The following is a 21,474-nucleotide window of genomic DNA, read 5'->3' on the forward strand; positions in this document are numbered from 1 at the left end:
TATTGTGTTATAATAATGAACATTTGAGTCTGTTTAAATTATATTTCTGTTATATATTCTAGTGTATTTTGTTTTGGTTATGTTTTCTAAATAAATAATATTTGGAAATAAACTATTACAGGTTCTTTACAAACAGCAATCACTCGTGAAAGTATTATTTGCCAGGGCGTAAACAGCTGTTCCACTGTATCGTAGTCTTTGTGACTTTGTGAAAACGGTCTACCAAATCTTAAAAGGATCAGGCGCGGCACAGGGATACTTAATGAGGACCCTCCAAAAAAAAAAAAAAAAAAAAAATGACAAGAGATTGTTTTTTTGGGAAAGAGGGTTGGATTTCAGACACCCCTTCCGTGTTGGTAGAGCTGCAGGTGGTAAATTCCACGTCATTTTCGTCAGTGTGCTAATATTGCCAACTTTCAGGTTGCACCCAGGTCACTCTCAGGGCTATATAAACCAAACTTCAAGACTGCGTGTATTCACATGTGCTGCAGTTTGCCTTAACCGAAGAAGCCAATAATTATCAAGAAAAAGATGTCAACCGTCGATTCAGACGATGCATTCGATTTTCTCTTTAAAATAGTTTTGATCGGGGATGCCGGTGTGGGGAAAACTTGCGTGGTTCAGCGGTTTAAGTCTGGGATTTTTGTGGAAAGACAAGGCAGTACCATTGGAGTCGATTTCACGATGAAAACCATGGATATTCAAGGAAAACGAGTTAAGGTATGGATCTTCGATGAGCGAGTTTATTTATTTTTGTTTTTTTAAGCTTACTTTTTTATTACGAGAAATGGTGTCATTGTCCGTCGTTTTCAAAACCAACCAAATGAATTTAAGGAAATTGAAATCGTGAAAGTTCTTTTTTATATATATATATGGGTCATGAGTTATTTTGAGCAGGTATTACTTAGATTATATACCACCACGTATTGTCTACTACTACACTGAGACTAGTTAATAAGTCGGTGAGTCATTTGCGCAGTTAACGGGACTTCCCAAAACAAATCTATTCTCAATCTGCCAAAATATTGTCACGAATTGCACAGTAACAAATAGGAATGGTATAGTACTAAACTACGACGACTAATACGACTACTACATTATTATTATTATTATTATTATTATTATTATTATTATTATTATTATTATTTATTAACAGACACTGTTAATATGTTGACGTTTTCACAAATAATTTGCCATTGTCTTTTCTAAATAGTTATAGCAATGTATCACTTTTGCATGGCACATTATCACGGATGTTATTTATTTCACATGAGTTTGACATCTGATATAATCACAATAAACAAACGCGCTGTGAACTGAATCTGTTACCACAGTGCCTAAGCATTAGTGACACTGTTGCAATGCCAGCGCAACAGGGTCAACTGTGAGAACCTGCAAATCCATGCAATCTCTTTGTGGCTGCTGACTAAACAGGCCATCACCCGAGGCGTTCCTTTCGGAATCGAAAGTGTTTTTTCTTTACTTTCCTTTCCTGTTTGTCTTACTTTAAGCAACGATGCGTCTAAAGCACTCCCTCCCCCCCCCCCCCCCCCCCCCCACACAAAGGGTGTCATGCACATCTCACGTTTATTTTTTTTTCGTGCCAATGTTAACTTCTTAACTTAGAAAACAGCGAAGGTTTTGAATGGCTTACAGCTTAACAGAAACTGTACTCCACTTACACAGGAAGTTCTTGATAAGACTGACGCAACCTGTAGGGTCACAATCAACACAGGTAGCACGTCAACGATGAACCTGTTAAGTGGCGTTTATTAAGACCTTTGCATTGTCAAATATATTGGGACACCGGTTAACTTTGTAGACGGCTATTGTAAATGAAGGATTAACGTTCAAGATAAGTGTTTCATGATTGACATTTAGTACGATTATTTCTTCTTTCAGGCTATTTAGGGTGACAAAAAAAATGAACACCCTTTTCATCCTATTAACTGCAATCCGATTCACATACAGTACTAATAATATTACTACACCTATTACTATTAATAATAATAACAATAAGGATATTGCACACATTATGATATGTTTGGTATTTAGGTGGTCTCCTGGAATGGCAGCGTTAGTTTCCATTGTTCATTCATTCATTCATTCATTCATTCATGCATTCATTGTGTTTCTGCTAATGCCTCTGCTGACTCAGCCCATGCTGAAGCAGGGTAAGGCCTGACAATGAGCAGGTGATTAGCTGTGCATCGCATTAAAACAATGTTTCAGCATCAAGCACACAGCAGCAACTTGTGCTCATTGGAAACACCAGACGCAGCCTTCGATGACCGCTCTTGTGATGCTGGTATGTTTTCTATTTGGTGATTTCGTCCATGTGGTTTCACGAAGCAGACCAAGTTGATCAGTTTGTTTTATATCCACAGTTTTAGCTGCTGACACACGGTTCCTGCTTTGTGCCGTGTCATAATAAGCTGAAAAGGCTTGCGTTTGCTGCTGTTTGGAGTACATTACATAATCAAGCTCTGATATATCTCAGGCAGCAAACCGCAGAGTACTCATTTGAGATATTAAAGCAGGTATATTTAAATGTGCCCTTGTTTATACATTTTGGAGGGAGCTCTGAGTGCTCTATGAGCAGGCAGCACAATGGGTGTCGGTATGACCCATACTTGCATTACTAAACTGGCGGTGTCCTCTTCAGTAATATACATGCCCCCTGCTTACAGTTGCAGATCTGGGACACCGCAGGGCAGGAGAGGTTCCGCACCATCACACAGAGCTATTACCGCAGCGCTAATGGAGCCATCATAGCCTACGACATCAGCAAGAAGGGGACCTTCGCTTCCGTGCCACGGTGGATTGAAGACGTCAAGAAGTATGCAGGTTCCAACATTGTGCAGCTTTTAATCGGTAAGTGTTGTGCAGCGTAGCCCTGTGACTGGGGGGGCAAGAAATCAGTCTGGTTCAGTTGTATGCGTGGCTCGAGGAGCTTCAGTCTCAGTTCAACCTGTCTCCGTGTTTAAGCACAAACATGAAAGTGTGTTACAGTTCAAGTAATGTTATGACTGCATTTTGGGGGTCTGTTATATTCTACACTGGCTGCTCAACTACATTCACAAAGCTAAAGCAAGATGATGAACATTTTTTGTAGAGCACACAGTAGCTTCAGGACATAGCACAATTATCAGTTGGTTTGCTAGCAAGTTTAAGAACAAGTTACTGGTATGTATTTATGAAATGCACTTCTCGGCCTCAGGTTGGTGCAGCCTTCGTACCATTTGAATCCGGGATTAAACTGTAACCTGCGGTTTCTTTTATAATCTTTTAAACAGGTAACAAATCGGACTTGACTGAGCTCCGGGAAGTTCCGTTCGAGGAGGCCCAGGCCCTGGCCAGCCAGTTTGACGTCTTCGATACCGTGGAGACCTCGGCCAAGGACTGCAGCAATGTGGAGGAGGCCTTTGCTAAAGTGGCCTCTGAGCTCATGCTAAGGCACGGGGGCCCCATGTTCAATGAGAACGTGACCGACAGCATAAAGCTGAACAGCAAGGACGTGGGGGAAAGCTGGGGCTGTGGGTGTTGACATCCACGCTGGACGGAGACGTTCTGGGTTTTCTCAGAGGTGACTGACTGTGCAATGGTTAATCTCTTTTCTCTTGGAGCCAGTTTTGGAGATAATTATTTGATTCAGTAGTAGTATTTTTCCCTGTGACAGATATACATAAGATGGTCACACTGTGAAGCAAACAAAGGGAAAGCGAACTGGAATAGTAGAACTGTTTTTAAGGCCATCTTAAGTTTTATATTTTCATTTGATCACCCTTTATCCCCTATAGGTGATTTTAAGAACTGGTTGGCTATCACTTGTAACAGCTGTACAATGCTGCCCAATTGTTGACACTGATTAGCAATGTGGTTAGAAGCTTACAGTACCTGATTTTATCATTCCACATTTTGAATGGACAGCACCTTGCTACCACTGACCAATACTTTTTGTGATATTATTCGTAGATTTTAATAATGTTTCAGCTATTTAAATGGCAATGTGTGTATATACACAAAATTGAGAATTATGCATTTTTTCTTTTAAAAATCTGAAAAAAAAATTATTGCATGCTCGTACAAAAATATCATCCGTTTCGCATGACTTTTTCCAACTAATTTCTGCGAGACAGGACTGAATTACTTGAACTGTGAAAAGTGCTTATCAATATTTTACTGTGCTGCCATGGAAACAAAACTCAAGGTTGTAAATAGTGTCTGGTTGCAAAAAATAAATAAAAATAACTTTCTTTGGCAACCCATTTTTTTCTATACAGATTCAGCACCCTGCTTTTAATGTACTATTCACTCCTGTGTTGTGATGGGAATTGATTTTGTTGCTTGCTGCACAGGACTGTGGAGTGAAGAAATGCTCAGGAGCGAGTTTACCGGGTGTACACTAGTTTAAATAGTGGCATAGTCATGTCTTTATATAGTGATAATAATAGAACGGTATGTATGGATGATATGGTTAATACAACTGTTTGGCCTCTTCTGAATCCCGACGAGGATATGCTTTTGCAGTGGGAGACATCTCTGGGAGATCTGAGGTATCTAGTATACATTTCTTGGGAGCTTTCTATTCACTTAGTATAATCTAAAGCAGTAGCAGTTATGATTTTCAGTGGGAAGAACCGTATCTCTTTCTTCCTGATTTGAAAGACTGGATTTGTATGATTTTATTATGCTGAGCTCTTGGGGGTGTTGTCTGTGGTGTGCTGTATTTCATTTGCTTTCCTCCTGGAGGCGAGAGTATGACTTCAGTGATGATGTCACGCACGTTCCTCATTGGCCAGTCTGTAGCCAAGAAAGGGCAATGCATCTCCAAGCCAGTCCTTGGTTGCTGAACACTTACTTGAAAGAAGCAGAAAACAGGGGGAACACAATGTTATATGTATGCACAGATAATAATTAAAGGTTATGTGAATATTTGTATCTTAAATTAGTGTATTAAATATGATTTATAACCAAAGAGAACTGAGAATAGCTGACTGCAGGTAATACTCTAGATGGACCTTGTATCTGTTAAAAAAAACCCCAAAAAATAAAGAAAAAAATACTGTAGCAATGTGCAAAAGCAAATGCTGTACTTGGGACCAATTTAACCCATTAAGTGCCACTGTCCTCATTTGAGGGCAGGCTACTTTGTAATTTTTTTGGAGCTTTGTTAACTGGCATCTATCTTTTTTTTTTTTTTCATTTTCTCTTTAACTATATTGTTATGATAACTTACTCTAATTGTGTTAACCGCAAAAGTTAAGTCTAAATGTAATGTATCAAATTGCACAAATACAGCTTGTGTTCTGTTAATTTTTTCTTTTGGGAAAATTATCATCAGCATTGGTATACAGAATTAGTCAAAAGAATACCTTATGTCTGCCAATATTAATATTGTTGTACATTTTTATAGCGATCTATTTAATAGCAGTCATTTGCACCTTGTGTGGTATAATATAAAAGTAAATGAATAATGTTTTAGGATTAAGCTTGGTTTATTTAGGCATCTTTTTGTGTAAACTGGACAACATAACAGCCCATCTTAAACTGTCAATTGTGGACCAGTTAAAAGATGCTCGTTACATGACGTACACAGTTCTTCATTAGTTGTGACTCCAAGTAAGCATGCTAAAAGAAAGAGAAATGAAGTGGTTCTCCTGGATGTATTGTGTAGCCTATTCTTATTGAAACTTGGTCACATTTCAGTGTTTTTCAAACGCCCTCGGTTTTGGTTGAGTCACAAGAATAAAGGGACCCTGCAGCTCTGTCTGTGTACAATTGTTGCAAACTCTATGGGTTGATTGAATGTGCCTTGTACTGTACACACCACCTCTGTAGTTCTGAATGATTCATATTGAATTCACTTTTCTCATATCAAACGTGGATATTATTTTGACTTGCTTATAGAGTTTGTTGTTTTTTTTTGTTTTTTTTACTGTGATTTCCAGTATGTATATCTGTTTTCCCATAGGTTGTTGAACGCAATAGCCGTTTTGGTATGACTCCTCTTAGCACAGTACCTTTGTGTAACTACTGCAGAGAATTCAAACCACACAGACCCAAGAGCCTTAGTGTTAATCATGTGCTACCTGCTTGTATTTTGAATATCTGTGCTAAGCTACTTGTTGATAGGGGATCTTTTTTTAGTTCTTTACATTTGTTTTGTATTGGAACATTTCCCATTCAGTTTCAGCTTCTCTTGTGTTGTATGTCTTCCAATAATGAAGAAATTTGTGATTTTTATCAATTTAATTTGAAATGTTCATTCAAAAGGCACAGTAGAATATACATTTGTTTAATGTTTCTCAAATTAGCATTTTCTAAGAGGAAGGTTTCTGTGGTAAGCATTAATATTGGAAAACTACTTATCTATAGAGCGCTCTGTGCCTTGTTTACAATGGAAATCCTTTTGTCTAGAAGTTTGCTTTCAATAGGATTCCTTCTTAGCTTTATAAAAACCAGAGATGGAAAAAATCAATAGATTTTATAATTATGGTTTGTTTTAAATGTTTATAAAAGGTGATTTGGTGTTTGAAATTTGCATGTAACTGCACATGTACTGTAAATGTTTTGACATTTTTGCAATCTGATTATAAATAACTTTATAGGCTTATTATAATATTTATTTCTTTAAAAATGAGTGAGTCAGTTTTCCTTATATACTTTTAATAGACAAAAATTAATTGAAATTGTAAAATGTTAGGGCTTTGCGTGGTTTTACTGAAATAAATTGGATTTTCTGAAGAAAAAAAAAATGCTTTGGTTTTTTGCTTTTGCTGTTTGTCTCCAGCAGAGGGGGCTCTTTTCAAGTCTGATTGAGGTAAGGCAGCATGTGTGAGCAGAGCCTGCATGAATTAATGCACAAAACGGTTTAATGACCCTAGCAATGTCTTAGTCAATTTAAAGTATTTAAATGAAGACACCTTCTACTTGCAGAACAAATGTTAATAAAGCTTTGTGATCACGTCCAACAGCTGTAAACCTTTTAAATTATCTTTCCATGCCCCGATTGTCATACAGAAGTATTATTCAAAACAGTAAAACTCCTTTTAGAAGCTGCACCAACTAACGTGACAGAGGAACTGAGCTCATTATCCTCAGGTCACATGTGGCACCAAACAGAGACATGGTTACATAAAACGCAAGAGGCAGCTGGAATGAACAAGCTTTGCTAGAACCCCCTCAGTCCCTGCCTATATTAAAATGGGGTGGGGAGGAGGTCCTGTCAATGTTTGGATTTCTCAATGCACTCACCTGGCCCGTCACAACGCTAATAGCAAATTGATCAAAACGTTTAATACTGTGTATGTAAATATATACTGCAATTCCCAAGACAGTCTCCTGCTATACATAGCTCAGCCAATCAGATGTCAGGACTGGGAAAACGAGCACCATGACCTACATGGGATTTAGTAAAAACATTTCGGCAACAAGCCCGAGTCTTCATTTTATGTTGCGGTTTATTCATTATATTCAATTACTTTTTATTAAAAAAAAACAGGTCATATTTAATGTAAACCATCGACTGCCACCTGTGAATGGCAGAAAACTTTTTATTTTTTTAATGTTTTTATAATAACAGAACACATCTGTGCAGAACAGTTGCCTTGTTATGCCTTTGGCAGTTCCATAATCTGTCTATTCTGGCTGAAGGCAGCAGGTTATCTGGAGCAACATTTTAACCCCTTCATATCCTGCCATGGCAAAGGTTTACAGTTTTACTGTCCAGTAAAGGATTTCATTACTGGCAGTTTCAGACAATTGAATTAGAAAATTGCTGTATAATTAAAATAACCCATTTATGCAACAATTCCTGGGACTCAAACACTGCATCCCTGTAGCAATCTGCATGCAAGAGTCCAAACAGTACATCTATTTAAGGTTTTAAAAAAAAAAAACCAATATAAAATAGCAATGTTAATGTTTATTATTTTAAAACCAAATTTCATATTAAGTTTCCACAATCAAACACTCCTCCATATACAAATGTAACAGACTAAATAAATAAAACGCTACATGTGCAGTTTACAGGTTATTTTTTTTGTTTTTTTGCAAAAAACTATACATATTGCAGGGTGTATACCATTGCCAAAACTGTTCTTAAACAGTTACCAGTATATGATTACCACTAACATGATTTCAAGTGTGAATACATTTACCCAAAATATTAAATTCAAGAGTTTGTTTTATGCTCTTTTTACATATATATTTTTAATATATGTTCCAAGAATGACTTGACCAACTTTTTTCTGGTTTGTTTTGGTGTTCATCTGTGAATTTAAAACCAAAAAATCATAATCCCCAATACTGTATTTAAGATTCTTAATCTTCAAAACAAATATAAAACTAACCCTTTAAAAAGGACCAGACTTTTTTATATGTATATAAAAAACATGCTTACAAAGCTTTCTATCTTTTAAAAACTGCCTTGAAAATCCAAAATGTTTTTTTATTCCAAATTAGTTAAATATATATCTCAGGTCCAAAAATTAGGTCAACCATTACCAATGGGCAGATCATTAAAACCTTTACGTTACTTTGTACATACATGGTTCATTTTTTTAAACAGAACTGCTGTTTATGAATGGGAAAGGAGCATTATTAATATGCTGAAGAGTATGGTTTACAATAGATGTATCTACTCATCTGTTTCCTGTCAGGACAAAAGCACAGTTTGAAACTATTCTGAATAGTTAGCGATTTTAAAAAAAGCTTTTAAAAAAAAAAAAAAAAAAAAAACCACCACACACACACCACACCACAGAACAGTGTTGAAAACTCTTACGAGGGAGGGTGGTCAGAACATTTCTGGCAAGTAGGTACCCAATATATTCACAAAGAAATCTACGCACCATTAAATGTCCACAAAACCAGAAGACAAATTGGAGTGTTTAAATAGGACTGCATGCACTCACCTGTACATCATTTATACTCTATTCTTTTTTCGGGTTTTTTTGGCATCTGGAGAGCTAAAAACTTCTAAAATCAGGATGGTAGAACAAAACAAAAAACAAAAATAACTCTGGTCTTTAAAGAGGCACAAAGTTTTCCTGTTCAAAGATGAGTTGCACAGCAGCGTCTACATCCTGCACTAGATGGCCTGGCTCTACGAGGGCCGGGTCGAAGCGGAAGTCTCTGTGGCCGTGGAACACAGTCTCTGTAATGCACTCGCTGGGGTCGGACGGTACCTGCGTGTGGGGATCGTAGACTCCGGTGCACACCAGAACAGACCTGCAGCTGGTGGCAGAGGGGGGGGCCAGTTCGCTCTCCCAGGCATTGTCCGACTCTTCCTCCTGGGAAACAGCACTGGCTTTGCTCCCTGTCCCCGCCACCACCTTGGCCAGTGCTTTGGAACTTTTTCTAGAGGATTTCTCTTCCAGGTAGCGATTGTACAGGTTAGCACCATAGATATCTGTCATGAGGTTATCCCTGCAAGATTAAATAATTCACACAAACACACAAGATATTATAGCAAACTCTATAAATGCTCAAACCAACAGTTGCCACAAAAAAATGTGTATCAAATATAGGACTGTGGAGGGGATTATTGTGGCAATATACAGCCCTTTCAGTCACTGCATGCAAAATTGTACCACGTTATGTTCCCTATCTATATCTATTTTATAATGCTTTTTTTTTCACATTTTTGGCAGGGCAACGTCTCAAAACTCCATAGAGTACACACAAACTGTTTATAAATTTCTAAAAATGTAAATAAAAATCGTGATTGAAGGGGATCTGTTAGGCGATCTAAGTTTAGTTTTTCAATTATTCTTTGGGGGGAATGGTAGTGTAATTCAGCTTGACAGTTTCCATGCCACTGACATACAATTCTTTCAGGTATGCTACTATAGTACATGGTTACTCATACTGGAAAGCAGAGCATGGATTATTTCTCACCCTATGGCATACAGGTTTCCAATCGGGTTCCTCCATTCCCTCTCCGCAGCCTGAGATCTTATCAGATACTCTGCATAGTGGTATGTGAGCTCGCTAGGCTTGCCCATCAGGGCCTCGTACTTCAGGTCTTTGCCTGTTATCTTCTTATAGATGTTCTCCAGACAAACTAGAAACGTCCCATGGCCAAACCTGAAAGAATAAACAACATTGTTGTGAATATTCAGTGCCTGGAATTGAAACCATGCAGCAAGTGCAAATACCAAGAGAGATTCTCTATTGAGGTGTGTGGTTGAGGCTGCTGCTTTTGCCAAATACTTTCAGAAGATAAGGGCTTAAATGTGTTTTTGTCTTCTTTAAAAAGATACAGGAAGCCAGGTGTTGGTACATTCCACAGCAGCATTGTAAATAAATGAAATGTTATGTTCCTGAAACTAGTCAATTAGTGAAACACAGCATGTTCGGATCTCTGTTCACATCAGCACACTGTACGTTTACCCAGGCCCCAAGCCAGATAAGATCAAAACCCAAGGCTAAATTTGGACAACACTAATGAGACCACCACACGAAAAAAGAAAATAAATAAAGACGAACTGGACCACTGTCATGAATGTAAGCATTGTTTATTTATTTATTTATTTTTAAGAAATAAAACCTAGCTTGACCGATAGGAAAACGGACAAAGAAATTATTTTAACAAACGGTTTACGTTTGGACTACTAGTTGGAGGGCAGCATATATACCGGCAGCCCAACCCTTATGTCAGTGTAGCCTTGTGGTTAGAACACAGTGCTGCAAGCCAGGAGATCACGAGACCAGAAAATTTTGTGCGCAAGCACACCCTGCAACAGGAACAACGAGAAAAACCATGTTGCATTCCAGTTGGCCAGCACTAACAACTAACAACGCTGCAAAGACGTTGGTCATGTCTGGTCACTGGTCATTCCAAAACCGTGGCTGGAGGCTATAAGCCAGTAGAACACGTTGTACCATTACATTTATCAGTATGGCAATCTGATTTTTCATCAGCAAGCTTCAAAGCTATTTGTGATTAATTGTTCTGATAATCTTAGTTCTTCACTGTTCTTTTTTTATATATTCTATATTAAAACTAGCAGTGTTCACAGGCAGCATAAAAAACAAGCAAGAACAGAAGGTTTTAGAAGTGCAAGCGTTATGCCCCACTGCATAGCCTAATTACATCAACCTAGTTTAGAACTGCTCTGATCTTTATGATATTGTGAAAGCACATCTATTTATTTTCTCATAAACTGAGGGGATATTTTACACCTATTCCTTTGTGGTCCAGCAAAATGATTTAAAAAATGAATTGTTTTATAATCAATGTGAACGTGCATTTTTACAAAACAATGAAATATAAAAACGAGAGAGAGAGAGAGAGAGAAAGACTCATAGTGGGAAACTTGTGTACCAAAAGGTGCAAAATCAAAAAGAAAAAAAAAAAGTAATGTAGGTACACAAAAATATTTATATATATATATATATATATATATATAAACGCATTTCCAGTTTCTTTCGTTTCCCCTGCAGGCCAGTGGCATGTACAGTAGTAAAAGGGATTGACTGCACATTCTTCCTTAGTGGTTAAGAGAGCATGTAGAATCAATACTGACACCATTCTTTTAACCCTTTACTGAGCAAGTGTTTTGCAGCAAGAGGATCGTGAATGCCCATAAATGCTTTCTCACTCACAGACAATCATAATGCTGAATTAAAAAAACAGAAGGCAATCTTCCACTTGTTTATTTAGAAACCAGAAAGGACATTTTAAAAAACAGCATTGAGGCATATTCCAAGTTTAACGAACGCAAGTAACCAAGCCGCACTTCAAACCCCAAGTTGTTCCTACACAGCGGAATAGGAATTGAATCAGTGAACCCAGAAAGCGTTTCAGCTGAATGGTAAAACAGACCGCAGAATTTTGAGAACAAGCTCACTGCACACAGAGCTGCCCCCCTTCATTTCGAGATCAGACAAGGCCTACCTTGGTGACTGTGCTTCAGCCATCCACATGAGGTCCATGTTACAGGCCAGCACAGGTATATGCGGGTAGCTCTGGTTGTTGTGGGCACCTCCTAGGTTCCCATTGGTCAGTAAAACGTCGACAATCAACTGTAGGTTTGTCTCCCACCGGATTGGCTCACCAAACAGAATTACAGCTGCAAGAAGAGGACATACTGTTTTCCTCCTCAACTAACCGATCTATATAGCTGTAGGTTAACCAATTCCAAACCGAAGCAACACATTTACACTGCAGTGATACTAGAGGATTACTTTGTGTAACTTGGGAGATCACGCTCCAAATCCCCCAAGTCGTGACCTTTTTAATTGATCCTAGTTAACAAAGTACCAGGTGGATTACATGAAGTGTAACTCAAGAGTCTTCACACTTAATATGCAAATTGGGGAAGAAAACCAAAACAGGAGGTAAAACACATTATTTCAAGGGGGTTGTTAGCTTAATATTTGTTACTGCAATGCCAAGTTTCATGTAGCCATTTTTTGTTTTGTGTTATTCATACTGTTCATTATTAAACTGATTATTTTGCAATTGTATGAACTTCATTGGTTGCGGAAAAAGGATGGAAATCCGTAGTCTTGGTGCTGAACAAGAGGGCCTACACCTAATAACTCCCAGTTTTCCTTGGTTTAAAAATCTTCAAGGAGGTATGAAGACAATTAAAGGTTCCAGGTTAAAATGAACCATCTCATTTCAAGGTCTGTATAGCACATTATGCTGTTATCCACCCCTTTAAAAAGCCCAGTGACATTCAGTTAACGTGTCATCCAGTTCACTCTAGTCAAGAGGCAGCCCAATTAAAGAGACATGTAGCTTTCAAAAAGTATGTGGTATCAACACAGCTACAGAACATTTCTCGAAGTGAAGAGGATCACAGCTACAGGACCCTCACTTGAAAAACAGTGATGCTTCCCCCAGACATTGCGGAGTAACTTTCTCTTAAAGATACAGTAACCTAACTTAGTTTGTAAAGCGATATGGAGGGAGTTGTCCCTTAAGTAAAAAATATACAATACTACAAAACACACAATTTTAGTATCATTTCACATAATTTTAAAACAGATACCGATGAGAAATAATCTTTCACAACTCTAACATTCAAATAACAGAACAGGAAAATCTAAGAAACTTCCAATCGATTTTTGTTCGACATCATGAAATATTGTACTTACCATCTATTTTAGGCAGATTTACATCAGAGGAAGGCTACAGAAAAAAAGAAGAAAGATAACACTCAAATTAAATTTGAGGTGCGTTTTTATTTCTGTTATGCAGGTGGCTACATATCAAATGACTGACCTTTTGTAAGTGCTACTGATTGGTATATATATATATATATATATATATTTTAACCCAGACGTTAAATTCTCCTGTCCTTTTTCCAGCTGAAACCAGTTACATCAGCACAGAACATAGGTTACATCAGCTAACAATCCCCCGCTCCCCCATTCACAGCTATTGGCTCCCAAGGCTCTGCAGTGCGAGACCTAAACTGTTCTACTCAGCAAACTGTTTGTTTCATGGGTGTACAGGCATTTCAAAACCAACAGGGCTGCATTACGTAACTTGCATCATCTTAAAAACAGGACATATAGAAATTGGGCTCTCAATAAGACAGGCATATATTTGAAATCAATAATGTTAATGTGCACACACTCAAAACTGAACTAAGACACCGAATTTAAATTCTGTGGGTTCTTATTTTATAGGTCATTTTAAATACCTTGGTTAACAAATGTATAGAATCTGTTGGGCATGTACAGATATAGATATAGAATACCTTGGGACACTTTTTTCATCCTAAAGTTCATGCATGTTCTGCTTCCTGGCAATGGTAAGTGTTATCTCCAAAAGGGCTGGTTGCAGATCATTTTGACAACACCTGTCTTAAAGCTGTAATCCTAAAGTTCATGCATGTTCTGCTTCCTGACAATGACAAGTGTTATCTCCCCCACCCCATTTTATAGCCAGAGCCTTCCACCACAAATGATTGCTACACCTTAGTAAACTTGACATTTTCCTTTATATTCGGAAAATTCTGTGGTTATTAGTGCATTAGAATTTTTTTTTTTTTTTTTTTTTTTTTTAAACTTGAAATATGAAATAATAATGAAATCAGTGAGCTTTGTGCTCGTTTGTTTTGCTGAAGACCAAAATAAAATATTCAGTGGATCTTGGAGAGGAAAAAAAAAAGATCAATTTATCCTTTGTAGAAAGGTAGTATCATACCATATGAATTTAGAATGCATGTATAGAAGTATGGATCAATTTCATTCCATGGTAATCCTTTCAGTTGTCGATTACTGTTGTCACTTAACAGCTTAGACTATCTACCCGCAAGAAACTTCTGAAATAAGCGTACTGAGCCATACATTTAAGTGAAATTGTTTTCTGACCAATGGAACGGCATTTTGAAGTGCTTGCCCCTACCACACCAGAATTCAACTACACATTTTCACATTGTGGTCAAAGAACTTTACAGCACCTGCATTTAGCGGAAATGAAAAGACATGCTTCCTCTGAATTTCCCCACGCATTTTGAACTCGATGGTCTTCTCTTTGCAGTATAATTACCCAACTTTCAACAGACCATATCTACGTACAATTGCATCAAGGTTTTTCCAATCTAGATTAGAAGTACTCTTGCAGGCGCACTGGGAAATAGCAGCTGCTGCCACAGAAAACACATATGAAAATCGAAGAGGTTTATTACGCTTAACACTCACCAGTATTTTCGGTCTTCTATTGTGGTCGACCATGTCTAACAAGGGGAATGATTCTCGCAGCATGTCAATAGTAACAACCTTGGAAAAACCTAAGCTGTTGGAAGGTTGGTTAAGGATAAAACAAATATCACAGATAGGAGATTAGCCATTCAAAAAAGTGTCAGTCACAGGCATGGTTACTGCTCAGAGTTGTATGACCATATGGTACTTTTCTGCACTGCTATATTAATGCTGCATCACCCTGCACAAAGTAAGTTTTATCCACCATCAAATCAGCCAGGCTTGGTTTATATAACATGTGTTTGACTGGCAGGTACTTCCTAGCCGAGAACCCACAGATTACTGGTTTGGACTCCAGAGAGCAGACTGATGCTTCAGAAAGCATGCAGGAATAGTGCTGTATTCTTGTCATGTTGATGCTATACACCCAGCGTTCTGGCCGGTCATGTTTTTTTCCAATCCTTACTTAGTGCATTGCTTATACCATCTACACATTCCTAATATTTAATTCCTTACCTTTTTAATATCCCATTATGAATGTTCTCTCTATCATGCTCTATTGTTGTTTCAGCTTAGATAACTATTCACTAGGCTTTCAAACTAATCTACTTTTAACCTTGAGGTTCTGTCAGGACTGAAAAGGTTAGAGAACATTGGTTAGTAAACCTGCTAAATAATGACAAGCCAAAACAGCTTTATAGTTAGTAAGTGCAAGGTATAATGTATCCCTTTGTTACCACTAGAACAGGGTTTGGAAAGCTTCTTTCTGTATGACACTGCAGTTATTTACAGTGACTTGCCTTTTTTTAATATGACAAGATATATAACTTGACCAGAAACCTTAAGTAAATAAATAAATAAATAAATAAATAAATAATTTAGCTGGAATGTTCAGTGATCTATATCACAGCCAAAATACTTCTATGCCTCTCTACAGTCCCTTCCGTATAAATAAAAAAAAAGTCCACTAAAGTGAACAGAAACGTTAAACTATTGTGATTAAAAGTTCAGGTAATTAAAGTAACTCTTCCCTGTATTTATCAAAGCACTTAAACAGATTTAACATCAATCCAGTTGGATTTGTTTCAGTGTAATTACACACATAGGTGCCAGTTAGTTTCTTCTCACCATCTGAAACACAATAGCAGCCAGGATTGTCGGATCAGTTTGCAAACCCTGTATTTAAATGAACACCCCCCAATATTCTGTACATGCGTCATTTTGGTCAGCTGTTGCATAACTATTCATTTTCTCTTGATAGCTTGTACTTAAAAGTCCACAAGCATGCATTTGAATCTGTTCAGCTAGAAAAAATAAAAAATGGCCAGGCAAAGATTACATAATGCATGGAATGTGGAAGTTACCATGTGATGTTAAGGATTCTTGTATGGTAACATGCAAACTAGTCAAGACAATTATTTAAAAAAAATAAATTTAAAAAAAGGATACTTTTTGGCAATATCGAGCACTGGTCCTTGTCCAGACACTAGCACACACTTGTCTTGATACTTTCTGAACATTCGTAAAGGGCTATGTGACATCATCACCTGGTCCTGGGAAATCTGTAAAGTAATTACATAAATAAATATGCATAACTTACATATCTGTTAAAAGATGAACTTGCACGTCACTCAAGCACAGAGATCTGAAGCCATGTGCTATGTTAATATGATGTGTGTCAGTATTAGTTCAATGTCAAGTGCTTTGTGATCATATTGTATTCAATCCCGTGTTGTATATCAAGGGCTAATTTTTTTTAATTAATCCTGAACATGAAAGACGCTGTTATGTCGTCTTCTGTCGCAGCACACATTGGAGTTCATGTGTCAGCACTGAAACAGGGAGGTCTGTGTTTGTTTTCTATCCACAGTTATAAAAACAGGGAATAGGTATGTATCAGCAATTCAGATCCTTTTCACCACAAACCAAACAGACTGAAAACTGATGGCAGGAAGCCTCACCTCAAAAAGGAAAAGAGTAACTTTCAAGACTGCAGATGAAGAGACACACACTTATGCATACAGTCACAGGTCAATTGCCCAGTTCAAATATATATATATGCATGAGGGAAAGCATGTGCTATACAGGGAAATGGACCTTGGTGGTATTTGACACCTTGCGTCGTGGGGCACCATGATATAATTTCTATTGTAGAGACCACCATTTGTTAAAGCAATGGCTTATATCTTTAGATGGGGGATGGGGGGGGGGGTCATGGAACTGAAGCTGATCTGTTGAAGATGCATTACATAAACCACACTGCTTATGACTACCATCCCACAGGTTTAATCAAATCATACCAATACTCACAGGCACTCCTAGAATATGAGACAGCTGATCTGCTTTGGTCTGGCGTAGGCAGTTCCCTGCATTTGTGACAAACACCACAGGCACAAGGAACTGCCCTTGAGGATTAACTAATTTTTGGAAGGCTTTTTTCGCTGCTGGGATGGGCGTCTTTCCTCGGACCAGCACTCCATCAATGTCAAACAGGAGACCAAAGCCAGGCTGCAACTGAGGGGGGGGGAAACAGTTAACAAAACAGACTTACAGCTGGCAAAACACCTTTTAATGGGGTAAAACCGGAAATATGGTTTTAATGGAACATTTTAGTAGCATTGTTATACTGTACATTACGGATCATTGTAATGTACATTACAAGTTTTACTGTACATTACTGATCTGCAAATAAAAACAAAGCCCAGTATGGATACAGGAAGGACAAAGTTATACAATATAAGGCAGCACCTTCATTTTAAATTCAAACTGAATACAAAAAGCATGTTCAGTTACATTGCTTTTCACAAATCAACACTTTTCCAAGAGTTTAATTGAACGGAGTCGGCTCAAAAAAAAAATTACCAGGGCGCAGGTACCATCACTAATTACCAGGGCACTGGTATCATCACTAATTACCAGAGAGCACGTACCATCTTTAATTTGAATACAACATACCCCTGCTTGAAATTTTCCAAAGTTACTGGAAAGTTGCATGAAGTTAAGTTGATCAACGTGGAGGGAAGTTTACAAACTTCGCCCCAAAAAAGTACTTCCCTGCAGGGAAGTTTTTGATCGACTTGCCCCCCCCTAGGCTCACATGAGGACTTAACAGACACTTTCTCCAAACGCTTATCTTTTATTTAGTTAGGGTAAACTCAAAGAAACTTAAAGTACAGAGAAATGTGGAGACTTTAATTAAAAGTAGTTTGGGATCAGGTGTGTTGAGGATACGGCTACAGTACAATGACAGTCCTGGAGAAGTTAGTGCCGGGAATCTTAGGAGGACACCCCTTGACATCTCACGTCCACCAACGACTCACATAAATCAGTCTGAAGCAGCAATACAATACGATAAAATTGAAACAAACAGGAGGAGCAGAGTGCAGTTCAAACACACAGAAATAACTGGTCACCAGAAGGAACCCAACGTTCTGAACGACCAATTTACTGTTGTGCAAATGAGAAAAAAACACTTCAGTTTGAGCTAGTTTTATAGACTTTAGTTGTTTACATACTCCACTTTTATTTGTTCAAAGTAATTTAATAATGTGCTTTTTTTGGCAGCAACATGGGTGTTTTGCAGCCGCAAATCACTTTGGACGTATCCTTACATTGGCCCCTTAGTGTATACTTGAATTCTGACCAGTAAATATATAAAGAGTATAAATGTTTCAGTTGTAGACCACCAGTAACGTGTCATTCCCGAATTTCCAGGTACTCTGGTATTCATTTTAAGGCAATAAAAACAAAAATAACCAAAAACTGAACTCATGAAATGAATGACAGCCGTTTGGCCCTAAATGTCAAAAGCAGATCAGAGTCCAGATTTACTTTACGTAATTTGTATCGCCTAACAGCTTTAAACTGTGTCCATTCGTAACTTTTGTTTTTGTGCTTTCAGCTTTCTCCTCCTTTTTGGGGATTACACAGATTTCTTCCAATCTGCTAGAATTTGCAAAAAAACATCTGTGTAACGCCCAAGGGAAAAGGGATTTTGCTTTGAACAGTGCATGTCCAGCAGAGATCATTTTAAAAACATGATTTCCAATGCTCTGCTAAATAGGCCACATTCAGAGTAGGTTCCAGAGCCTAACGAAATGCCAGACTTTCCTGAAATACCTCTGCTGTCCTTTCGAAAACGCATAAATCTACTCATTTTTTATACCGTAGCTGGGACACTCGTCCAGTCAACCTTGACAATTGTACTCCCACATGCTCAGTCACCACAGTAGCAGTAAATACCCGGGGGGGGGGGGGGGGTTACTACTTCCCCCTTTTACGACTGTTAGTATGGTGTCCGCAAGTGGCTCATCTGATAGAAGCACAGCTGTGTGGTGCGCAGGGCGAGTCATACAGCGCAGGTTCGCGTCCTGGCTGTGGTGTTCCCATGGGTTAGGGAGGTAAAACCGCCTGGGGCTGTTTCTCCACATTGCTCTACAGCAAGCCCTGCTGGCCAGGCACCCAGTGAGCTCAGAGCAGACGCCTGCAGGGCTGGCCTTTGCCCTCCAGTGGCCGGTAGCTCGCTGCCATCCGCTCTCGAGTTCCTGGGTGAAAAAGGAAGCTGGCTTGGTCGTGGGATCGAAGGATGCCCACTGAACCTTCGGGTCTTCTGAGCTGTGTGGCGAATTGCTGTGGTGAGGAGAAATGCGATTGGGCATTCCAAGGAGTAGAAATCTATTTTGTGCACAGCAACCAATAATCCTCAACATCACAAACCATGGCTACTAATGCAAGGTACTGAGACACAGTAATAAACACTGCCCACTCTGCAAAGTGAAACAAGCAGATCTAAATCATTTATGCAATCTGAAAGGATATCTTTTGAACTTACAAATAAACATGCAACCCCATCTGACAGATACAACGCTAAGATGACATTAGTGTTAAAGGGTTAATAAATAAGCAGGTAAGAAGACCTACTGGTTGTGGTGCCTCAGAAAATTAACCTTTCATAAACACGGAGCAATACATGTTCTGTTTATTTTACCATGTGTAGTGCGTTTGAACAGAGGTGCGAGTAGGCAAAATTATTAAAGTTGAATTGATTTGGACCACAAGAGAAAACAGGGGACGTTTTTTCTTGGCTGGTGTTCAGAAAGCACACTTCAATTACTGCTGAGAGACACTACTTCATGAAGTGAGCAGTTGAGAGACAATAAGGCAAGGACTACAGATAACAGAAAACAAGAGATATCATCACGGCGTGTAAACACAATTTTCAAGCCATTAAGTGTTTTAGGGTTGTGGAAAGGTTCTACTGAAACAGGAGACATGCTCCATTTGATGTACGTGTCTGCCTTGTACGTAACACGGTCAGCAGCAAATCAGAGAGCAGGATTTCTCTCTATTGCGATTTCATTTATTATGAAGGATCCACCGAAAAAAAAAACAAAACAAAAAAAAACAGCCGATACATTTACCGCGCGAGCAAAAATACCCAACCATTTCTCCAAGTACATGTTATTTTCTATATAATCTGTGTACTACATTTTAATATGTTGTTAAACAAACCAGTAATTTAAAAATGAAAACAAAGTTGTTGTTTTTTTTACTGTAAAACTAAAACCTGATATTATTTGGAAAAGTTCAAATAAATTACACGAGGGGAAGGCGGTGAGCAAATAGAGAAATATACAGTAGCGATACACAAGACAACCGACTAACACAATGTTTCACAGATGCGGTCCCTTACCTTACTATCAGAGGCAGTACCGCACAGCCCGCACCGTCCCAGCCGAACCTTTCTATCAACCCGCGGGCTACAAAGAGCGTTCGCAGCCCGGTTTAAATACGAGAAGCCTCTCATTATCTTCTTCCGGAGAACCAGACTAGCCCCTAAAATGAGTGCAGCCGGTTAGCGTAAAGCTAACCAAAATGCCGGAGACACCCTCCTTTCTTCCCCCACTGTTCTATGCCTCTGTTATATATATCTCAGGAGGTAATGTGACGCCATCACAGAGGGAGGCGTCCAAAACTGTTTTAACCAGGGGAAGAAACACCAGATTCCTTTGGCAGTGAGTCAGCCGACAGCGGATGGGGTGCTCTTAGGATACGAAATAGTCGTGCGCCGCTGTAATGACGTACATGGCCCTTTTAAGAATTCTAATGTACCGGTAGACTCTTTTGTGAGGATATCCTTAAAAAAAAAAAAAAAAAACCCACACACAAAATCGACTTATAATTACCTTTAAATCTTACACAAATTGCCCCCAACGTAGGAGCTATTTAAAAAAAAAACGCTTTCAGTCCCATTCCTTCATTGACTTTTATGGTTGAAACAAAGGGTCCATAGAATTATCATTGGTGAAATGTGTGATATTTGCAAAGTCTTGGATGCTGTGTGGTCTGGTGGTTAAAGAAAAGGGCTTGTAACCAGGTTGTCTCTGGTTCAAATCCTGGTTCAAATCCAGGTTCAGCAACTGACTCATCGTGTGACCCCGAACAAGTCACTTAACCTCCTTGTGTTCTGTCTTTCGGGTGAGATGTTGTTGTAAGTGACTCTGCAGCTGATGCATAGTTCACACACCTAGTCTCTGTATGTCACCTTGGATAAATATGTATGCTAAATAAAAAAAATAAATAAATAATAATACTGGACCTGCCATCCAAGCACCTACGATCAGCAACAGGGAGATGCAGCTTTTATATACTGTATTACAGAATGCATTTCAGGAATTTTATTAGCATAACATAAACTAATCCTTCATGTGAAGTGAGACACATTACACAACAGTGTGTTTCTTAGTTCAAGTTTTTCAGATATTTTGGACCTTCACCTGAATGTGCTAAAGCAGTTTTGTTATTTCA

General features: G+C 38.5%; 2 protein-coding genes across 2 annotated transcripts; one reads left to right on the forward strand and one right to left on the reverse strand.

Annotated features, from left to right (window-relative positions):
- Positions 1-289: 289 nt before the first annotated feature.
- On the forward strand, positions 290-5,334 carry LOC117412208 (ras-related protein Rab-43-like). Its single transcript, XM_058988460.1, has 3 exons — positions 290-720; positions 2,691-2,874; positions 3,297-5,334. The coding sequence occupies exons 1-3, from the start codon at positions 532-534 to the stop codon at positions 3,545-3,547; spliced, it is 624 nt and encodes a 207-aa protein (XP_058844443.1). The 5' UTR covers positions 290-531; the 3' UTR covers positions 3,548-5,334.
- A 1,302-nt stretch (positions 5,335-6,636) lies between these two features.
- Positions 6,637-20,717, reverse strand: LOC117412207 (haloacid dehalogenase-like hydrolase domain-containing 5). Its single transcript, XM_058988459.1, has 8 exons — positions 20,360-20,717; positions 16,978-17,181; positions 16,117-16,229; positions 14,668-14,761; positions 13,114-13,147; positions 11,906-12,080; positions 9,904-10,092; positions 6,637-9,432 (listed from the first exon to the last, which is right to left on the reverse strand). Exons 1-8 carry the CDS (start codon positions 20,471-20,473, stop codon positions 9,033-9,035), a joined length of 1,323 nt encoding a protein of 440 aa, XP_058844442.1. The 5' UTR covers positions 20,474-20,717; the 3' UTR covers positions 6,637-9,032.
- Between the last annotated feature and the right edge of the window lie 757 nt (positions 20,718-21,474).

This window comes from Acipenser ruthenus, chromosome 16, assembly GCF_902713425.1.
Source record: "Acipenser ruthenus chromosome 16, fAciRut3.2 maternal haplotype, whole genome shotgun sequence".
NCBI lineage: Eukaryota > Metazoa > Chordata > Actinopteri > Acipenseriformes > Acipenseridae > Acipenser > Acipenser ruthenus.

Coding starts and splice junctions, on each gene's coding strand:
- LOC117412207 (XM_058988459.1), bottom strand. CDS start 20,473: ATGAGAGGCTTCTCGTATTTAAACCGGGCTGCGAACGCTCTTTGTAGC. Junction 17,182..20,359: donor GTACTGCCTCTGATAGTAAG/GTAAGGGACCGC, acceptor CCCCCCCCTCAG/TTGCAGCCTGGCTTTGGTCT. Junction 14,762..16,116: donor GTGCTCGATATTGCCAAAAA/GTATCCTTTTTT, acceptor ACCTTCCAACAG/CTTAGGTTTTTCCAAGGTTG.
- LOC117412208 (XM_058988460.1), top strand. CDS start 532: ATGTCAACCGTCGATTCAGACGATGCATTCGATTTTCTCTTTAAAATA. Junction 721..2,690: donor TTCAAGGAAAACGAGTTAAG/GTATGGATCTTC, acceptor CCCTGCTTACAG/TTGCAGATCTGGGACACCGC. Junction 2,875..3,296: donor CATTGTGCAGCTTTTAATCG/GTAAGTGTTGTG, acceptor TCTTTTAAACAG/GTAACAAATCGGACTTGACT.